This window comes from Convolutriloba macropyga, chromosome 9 (genome assembly GCF_964194025.1).
Source record: "Convolutriloba macropyga chromosome 9, txConMacr16.3, whole genome shotgun sequence".
NCBI lineage: Eukaryota > Metazoa > Xenacoelomorpha > Acoela > Convolutidae > Convolutriloba > Convolutriloba macropyga.
The window spans coordinates 54580711-54588664 of NC_134476.1; the positions used below are offsets into that span (position 1 = coordinate 54580711).

At 35.8% G+C, this 7954-nt stretch overlaps 1 protein-coding gene across 1 annotated transcript in view; it reads left to right on the top strand.

Annotated features, from left to right (window-relative positions):
- The window catches only part of LOC142345469 (uncharacterized), a 66980-nt gene extending 60838 nt beyond the window's left edge, over positions 1 to 6142 (top strand). Inside the window, exons 3-7 of the mRNA XM_075397527.1 lie at positions 937 to 1126; positions 1608 to 1706; positions 1790 to 1846; positions 2028 to 2126; positions 4864 to 6142. Of these exons, the coding sequence (XP_075253642.1) occupies positions 937 to 1126; positions 1608 to 1706; positions 1790 to 1846; positions 2028 to 2126; positions 4864 to 6075 (1657 nt within the window). The 3' untranslated portion in view covers positions 6076 to 6142. The remainder of the gene's footprint in view (positions 1 to 936; positions 1127 to 1607; positions 1707 to 1789; positions 1847 to 2027; positions 2127 to 4863) is intronic.
- Positions 6143 to 7954: the final 1812 nt, after the last annotated feature.

The following is a 7954-nucleotide window of genomic DNA, read 5'->3' on the forward strand; positions in this document are numbered from 1 at the left end:
AGCCTTTTTCTGCTTCAACTTAATTTGTATTTGTAAAAACCGAGTAGAATTCGATTTTGCTGAGTTTGTGCTCAAACACTTTCCGTTCACGATCATGCGCGCCGCTACAAAATTCTACCAAAAATATCTGCCAAAAAAGTTTATGGTTCGTGTATGCACAGTAATGAGAACCTGAGATGTAATCACATGTAACATCAAGACACAGTAATGTAGGCGCTAAGATTTTTGAGACTGGACATGATAAGGCCTAATATAACTTCAACAGTAAAAGTAGTTAAAATTAAAATAAACCATAATTAAGATAGTGGATTTGAGTGGAGCGAACCAATAAGTTTTTGTTCACTAGTTGATTGAAATCATGGTAAAATTTCTGCTCAAGTTTTTACCTTGTTCGAATGGATTGGTCAGTCATAACTTCCTAAGATGTTATCGAGGTATGAGAGGCCAGCCTTACTTTAGTAACAGGTTGGTGTCCTATTCGACCGAGTTCTTAGTCTGGAAAAAGTTTTGGTCGCGTCTTTCATTCTTGCGTATTACAGTTAGAGGGCAAAAATCAGTAATTTTAGTAAGTTTTGGCGTCCAGTTATGGCTTCCTCAGAAAATTTTGGTAGATCTGTTCTTCCTTGGATCTCATATCAAATGTTTGTGTTCACTTGTGAGGTTACAAAGAAAATTTGTTTGGAAGCATCAATTGAGAATTTTGATGCCTATGTGCGAAAAGTTGTGTAACAACCCAATTGTGGTATTAGCTAACCCCATATACTCCTAAAGAATTAGAGCTTAGAGGACTCGAACTCACTATCACCAGAATCGCGCCCAGGAAAGCTACCGTTGCACCACAGCTCTACTGAAGTATCAACTTTGTTAGCTTGATATACCACAATCTGGGTTATTACACTTGTTGGAATTGGCATTTGGAACCATTCTCATCTTTAGGTTCAGTTACGACATGGTGGATGATTCAGACTCCAACAGTCACTCCGACAGAGACCAACTAACCAATACTTGCCATGTTCCATCCCCACTTAGACACCACCCAACTCACAGCCAGCAGTGCGGTGCTGAGGGGACTAGCAGAACTGCAGAAAAGTCCAACAAAAGAACCCAAAAATGTCTAAAGTTTACAGTTAGTCCAAATTGATTTGATGAAAACTGCTAATTGTTTTCTAAAATTTTTGTATTTATTGACAGTGTAGTGCTTTAGTATAGTTGTCTGAGAGAAAATGTAATAGTCTTGTAATAATATGAACAATTTTTTTCGATGGCTTCTAACATGTTCTGGCTGCGATCTTGTATCTGAAATTTGAATTCTCTTTGAAAGAATGACTTTATCAGATCACAGTCATCGCCAAAACGCCAACTGAACAAATGAATTGCACAGCTGTTTTACTCTAAAGGATACCTGGATACAGGGTACTTGAAATGATACCCTAAAATTGGGATCTTTTCCACTAGCCCCACTTCCCATCATTCTATGCAGCCAAAAATTAGACAACCCCCAAAAATTAATGTTTGTATCCCTTCTGTTTGGATTCCGGGGAATGGGGGGAGGGGGGGGGGGCTCTAGCAGAAAAGATAACAAAATTATTTAACTTTCTGTCTTTTAGAAGCTGAGATTGGATTGTAATTCGTGTGACCCCTCAAATGATCTCAAACTGTGCAGCAAAAATAGCTTCAATAACTCTCCGGGAGTTTTTATTGCTTCCGTTAGTATCAAACACTTCATTGGTCCTCAATTTTCAGATGACAGATACGAGAAAGTAGGAATCGAAAAACATTTTGTTTTCAGATGATTCCGGAGTCCGGCTGTGCTCGTGTGCTTGAACTTGGCGACCAGTTCTGTCAGGTATCTGTCCTCAAACCGAAATTCGTTTATTCCGACAGAGCCATTATTTCACTGATAGCTTTAGATTTCAGAAAGCATTCTTTTCATTTTTCTGCTTATTTCCGTAGAGTTACAGTTTATGAATTGCTTGTTGAAATAAAATTGAGTGAATGAAGAGAAGTTTATTTTGGTCAATGTTTAGGTGAACGGCGAGATTGTTCAGACGAAAGGACAAGTAGAACAGCTGTTTAGTGACCCCTCTATCAAATACTTTGACGTGTTGATCGCAAGACCACATAAAGTAAGACACCATGCTCCTCCATTTCGGACATTTTAATACTAATAGTAATCCATCAGAATAATTACCAGAATCTTTTACTGATCAGGTTGAAAATTAATGGCGAGCGATGCCGTACTACTATACGCAAACTCAATACGTAAGCCCAAATGTTTACAAAATTACAAAGTTTACAATGTTTACAAAGTTAGCGCGTCAAATCAACTTTACGACGATCGGAGCTCTGATCGATTTTCTACGAGAATTCAAAAGGATTTGTTAGTCTCATTATATTGCATCTTCATCTGGACTCTTAACTTGATTTGTGTTTGAGGCTCTGCCATTTGAGTTGATTGAAAGTTTGTGATAATTTTTGAAAAAAAAATTGAACCAATAATGAAGCAAATGTAGTCAAAAATGTACTTGAACAAACACAAACTTTGTGCCAACTAGTCAAGATATAATTTTGAAAATGCGCGCTGATGAAACCTGAGTTTTGATAGGAAGCAAGTTTTGATGTACATTTTGATTGTGTTTGCTAGTCGAATTTTGCTTGTGATGGAAGCTCATTGTCTTCCATTGTTTTTCTTTCAAATGCTATGCCTTGTTCGACAGATTAATCAGGGAAATGTGATTAGATCATGGACAAAAGTACCAGGAGAAAAATTGGTGAAAAATTGACTTTCAATGCATTCAATTGACCACCATCCGAATACAATTGGAGAAAAACTGAAAATTAGACTAGGTTCACAGTATTAATCTAAAAAATAAATAAATAATAAATTTGAAAGCTTTAAAGATTTATTGTTTTTTGCTCTCGAGCTCAGCCATAATTGAAAATGTGCGTCTTTTTTAATGCAAAATTTTCGTTTGACCATTTTTCTAAAACATTTTTCAGTATCACTTGTGACATTTTCACGCTTGACTTTTTGATTTGTTCTGAAAAGTTTCACTTATGAGCATTCGGAAATTAAGTCTGTAGCTATTATAAAACTGATTGTGTATAGTACAGACCGTGTATAGCCCGAGTAGCTTAGTGGTTACAATCCACCACTCTTATCCGGGATGTCGTGGTCACGAATCTCTCCTTAGTCAGGTGCTTGTGCATCATAAAATTTCTCTAACTTATGCCTCCTCCTAAATTGTTTTTTTTCTCCAGTCGTTCGAGAAAAAATTACTTGACCTTAGTAGGTTTATGTTTTTCATGATAAAGTGACACAAAAAGTCTAGTAAAACATCATCAGTTTATTTTTGAATAAATTTATGTAAAAGATGAGCTGATTCAAGTTACTAAGTTTTTCATGTCAAATATGCTCAACCATTTGCCTCATTTTTGTTATTAATAACAAATAACAAAACATAACCAAAAAAGGCACACAAATTGCTCCTTTTTACACCTTTCAAAGATTGGAGAAAGTTCAATGAACGCAAATGCAACTAAGTGTAATCACGAAATGTCATAATCAGAACGGTTTTGGGAATAGTTTTTTTGAGTGTGTGAACATATTGGCATGAATTTGTGACCGGTTTCAAATTTTTGGGACATTAGAGGAAGTACCAGCCAAAAGGGCCTCGAAGAACTTCGTTTTAAAAATCACTTGTTGGTTTGATCTTCGTGTCTTAAATTGTTGCAGAATACTTAAAAATGTATTATTTATCTGAAGCGTTTTGAATGGAAAATTTAAGCAATTTTCTTTCTAATTTAATTGCAAGGAAATTGAAAAAACTTCAATTATTAAATAAATTTTTAGGAAATTTCAGCTAGCAAAACAGTCATACGAGAATTTCAAAAACCCGCTATAAAAAGAACGCGTTGAACTCATCCGCAGCTTTGGAAATCATATTAGTTTTTCTAGTATGTAAACATTGCATGATGAATAAAAAAATAGTCTCTGCTCGTTATAAAAATTTGAATGGGAACACAAATACTTAATTCCAAAAAAGAACAACATTTTAGGCAATCCACCGCTTTGTTTCTAATAAGTTTTAATTGTATAGGAAAAAAAATAAATGTTGAAAAATAACTGAAACTTATCTTGAGATTGCATCAAGCAGAACTCTTTGATCAAAAATTTTACAAATTGCATGACAAATTTACAAAAAAATAGGAGGAAGTGTTTGTTTAAAACAAAAAATATTTGTTTAAAAAGATAGGAGTAAGTGTTTGTTTAAAACAATCAGGTACTAGAGAATCGATTGCAAGTAGCATTTTTCTGTTCTTAAGAAACGACTTTCAAATTTTTTCTATTTTGTCCGAAGTTTAAAAGACAAAGCAATCTTTCATAGTATATAAAACTGAAAGAAATTGAAAAAAAACGAACCATTTGAGCAGCTACTAATTTATTCTGTTAGAGTTTCTTTGCGTGTTCCGATAACATCTAAAACGTTAGATGAGTATGTATCAAGTTGCAACAAAACGTTGAAATGCCTATTGAAAAGTCATCGTTTAATGGGACAGAAAAAACTTGTGAAAAACAATGAACTCTCGGATCACAAAATTTAAGATTGAAATACCGAATTTCTTTTTGATTTTTCTTGCCATCACCAAGTTCAAATTTGAATTACCGAAATCACTTTTTGATTTTTAATACTCCAGAAAAAATGCGATTGAAAATTTTCAAATGGTACAGCTAAGATGGTTTTGGTTTTTGTACCAAATTTTTGGATATTGATTAACTTGTAAAATTTTCCAACCCACTAATCAAACGATAAAGCTGGCAACATCCTAATTCAAGGTAGCAAAATTTTTGTTTATTTTTAGAAAGTGACAATAGAAGAGCCATCCAAGAGGTACTCGGACATAACATCAGTCTCTTCTACATCAGTGGCCACAACCTCACTCACTCAAGACCAATTAACCGACAGCCCGTTATATCTCAACTTAGCAGAAACAAAACACCTTCTCCAAAGACCAGACTTCACTGAAACCAAATCGCCCCGAAGACTATTCAGCCAAGACTCCTTCGATTCCAGCCACTACGCCGAGTTAGGTAGCCCTCTACATCGACAGAGTTCAGCTGGTGCCAAATTCTCCCAACTGCCACTATCTCGCCAAGTTCTTCAAAATATGCGCCACAGAAACTTCGCTAGCCGAAATTGGAGTAGCCAATCAAAACAATACAAACAAAGTCTCGGCCAATCAGATTCAAGCACGTGTTATCCACCAACATCTTCGGGGCCAAGAGGACGAAACGCACAATTTGAAGCCAGTAATAATTACCTTGATGTGTCATGGCCTAGTTATGGCCATAGTAGCCATAGCTTTGTCCAGTGTCACAGTGCCCCCCATTCTCCAATGCATCATACGTTAGAATACCCCGAAAAATCAGTTCACCCTAAATTTGATCACACTAACGACATAGGCTCAAAAAATTTGGACCAATTTGCTAACTTAGCTTTCAACGAGATACACGATAGCGGAGGAGTTTTTCATAGAGATCATAAGTACAGCTTTGCGAATTCCTCAAGTTTTCCTTCGGGGCGTAGAGCCACACACGAAATTGATACTAGATACCACCCCAGAAGTGAGAAATGGGGCTCACTAGACTGCTCTACTAGACGGGCGCGCAGTTCTACTCTAAACGGATACGAGGTAGGCTGTGGTCGAGCTTCATTTTCTCACCCCGCAAGCAAACCACCCGAAGTGACAGGCGCTAAAGTTCGACATTCTAGTGCAAATTATTTGGGAACAAGAAACCAAAATTATCAGGAAGCCAAACAAACTTCGAATGTTAACGAACAACACCAGCAGGGTGCGAGTGAAAACTTACAAGATGTGTGTGAAAACAGACAAGGTACAAGCAAACAGCAAAGCGTGAACGAGAAAATGAACTATGAAAACTTGATCACAGATGAAGGTCAAAAGAAGAAGATAATGAGCAACTATTTAGTGATCAGAGCTCTTCTTTCAAGTACAGATGGAAAGATTTCAGAAGGTGCTTCTCATCCCCTGCTTTCAATCAACAATGTATGAATTAATTATTCCTCTTTATTTGGATATTGTTTTTGTTATGGATAAAATTGATTATTTTTGTTATTAAGCTGTTTTACAAACAATTCTGAATCAGTTCTCACTGAAATGCAAGTCTTTGGGTCTCCAAGTGACAGGCTGGAAATCTTGATAAAGATAAGATGTTCTAAAAAATACAGCTGAGAATGTATTTCATAATTTGGTTGTTTTCCAATAGGCCTCATTCGAATTAATTAATCACAACTTAATTACGATGACCAGAATATTCGATTCCACAATTCTTGGCAATTTCCAGGAGTTAGTGAATACACGTAATTTTTTTTGTCTGAACAGCGTAAAAAGTGACATGATCATAATCTGTTCATAGTTAAAATACAGACTGAGAATACTCTGATTCAGCGCTGATTTACAACGTTACTATAATCGGGGCACGCAGATGTAAGTTCTAACCATTATTTGGTGCCTGAAATGATATCTCAGTTTAAAAGAGGAAAAAGTTATACATTGTGGCCCAGTGGAGAGCAGAGAGTGTGGAAGGAATTAACAGTTTGTGGGATAGAAACTGACAGAGGGCCCGAATTTTTTTCTCTCCATAGTTTTGTCGGCATGAATTCACCAAGAGTGCAAGTTATTTATAGATCAGCGACGGCTGAATACAACACACAGTTGCAAGAAAACAGAATAATAAAAGTCAATACAGCTCAGTATTACACTCTTGCAAAAATTGACACAACTTTTTATAACTAATCTGCTTAAACCCCATATGAAAATCTGATTGTAGAACATAGCTGGTAGAATACCGGAAAAGATTCGAAGCGTCGTCCAACAAAATCTCTTAAATAACCTTCCCTAAATCAGAATATCAATAGAAAAAGAGAAACAAAAGAAAAAGTTTAAATTTCTATTAAAGCTATGAAGAGTGTTTTAAACATGGCAGACACATTTTTTGGTCTTTAGGGTTACGACTAAGAGAGATGGTTGGTGTGTGTGTGTGTGTGTGTGTGTGTGTGTGTGTGTGTTTGTGTGTGTGTGTGTGTGCGTGCGTGCGTGTGTGTGTGTGCGTGTGTGAGTGTGCGTATGTTTGTGTGTGTGTGTTTGTGTGTGTGTATGTGTGTGTATTTGTGTGTGTGTGTGTGTGTGTGTGTGTGAGTGCGTGTGTGCGTGCGTGCCGTGCGTGTGTGTATGTGTGTTGGGAATGGATTGTTTTCAAGTTTCTCAAAAGGAGTGGAAGGCTTCTCAAATGATCTTTCGGCCTTGAGCAATTTCTAATCACAATCTATTAAAAACTAAGTTAGCTTTAAAATTCAAAGTCTGAAAATAGAGGTCAACGTTCTAAAATTAAATTTCATCCTCGCAAACAAAAAAAGTCAATTTTCACGTGATGAAAAAACTTGCTTCAACTAAAAAAAAAACTGGTAGAAAACCAATACTTCTGTTGGAGTAATGAATTTTTAAAAACATCTGTTGATTTATAATGATGAGTCTTAGTTAAACCTGATATAATTAGCACAATTCTAAAATACTAGGAAAACTAAAATTAAAATTGCTAGAGAAATCGGACGAATTAGCTCATATGAAAGAGAATAAAAAATGCATCTATAGTTTTACATTGTACCTTTAAGATGTGCTTTTTCGTAGTAAAGGCGTAGACAACACTAATCAAGTTTTTAGCTGTATGTAGTTGTTGGCTGGTGCAACTGTTAAATTGTCAAACTTTGAGAATAAAACAATGGTGTTATAGATCATATTGAGTTGATAATAAAGCAGCACAAAAAACATTCTAAGACATATTTCATGGATATCCAAAGCAATTCTGCCATTGATATTCTTGAAATCCCTATCATTTAAGCATAAGATGACTGGAGCTATGTATCATTTTGAT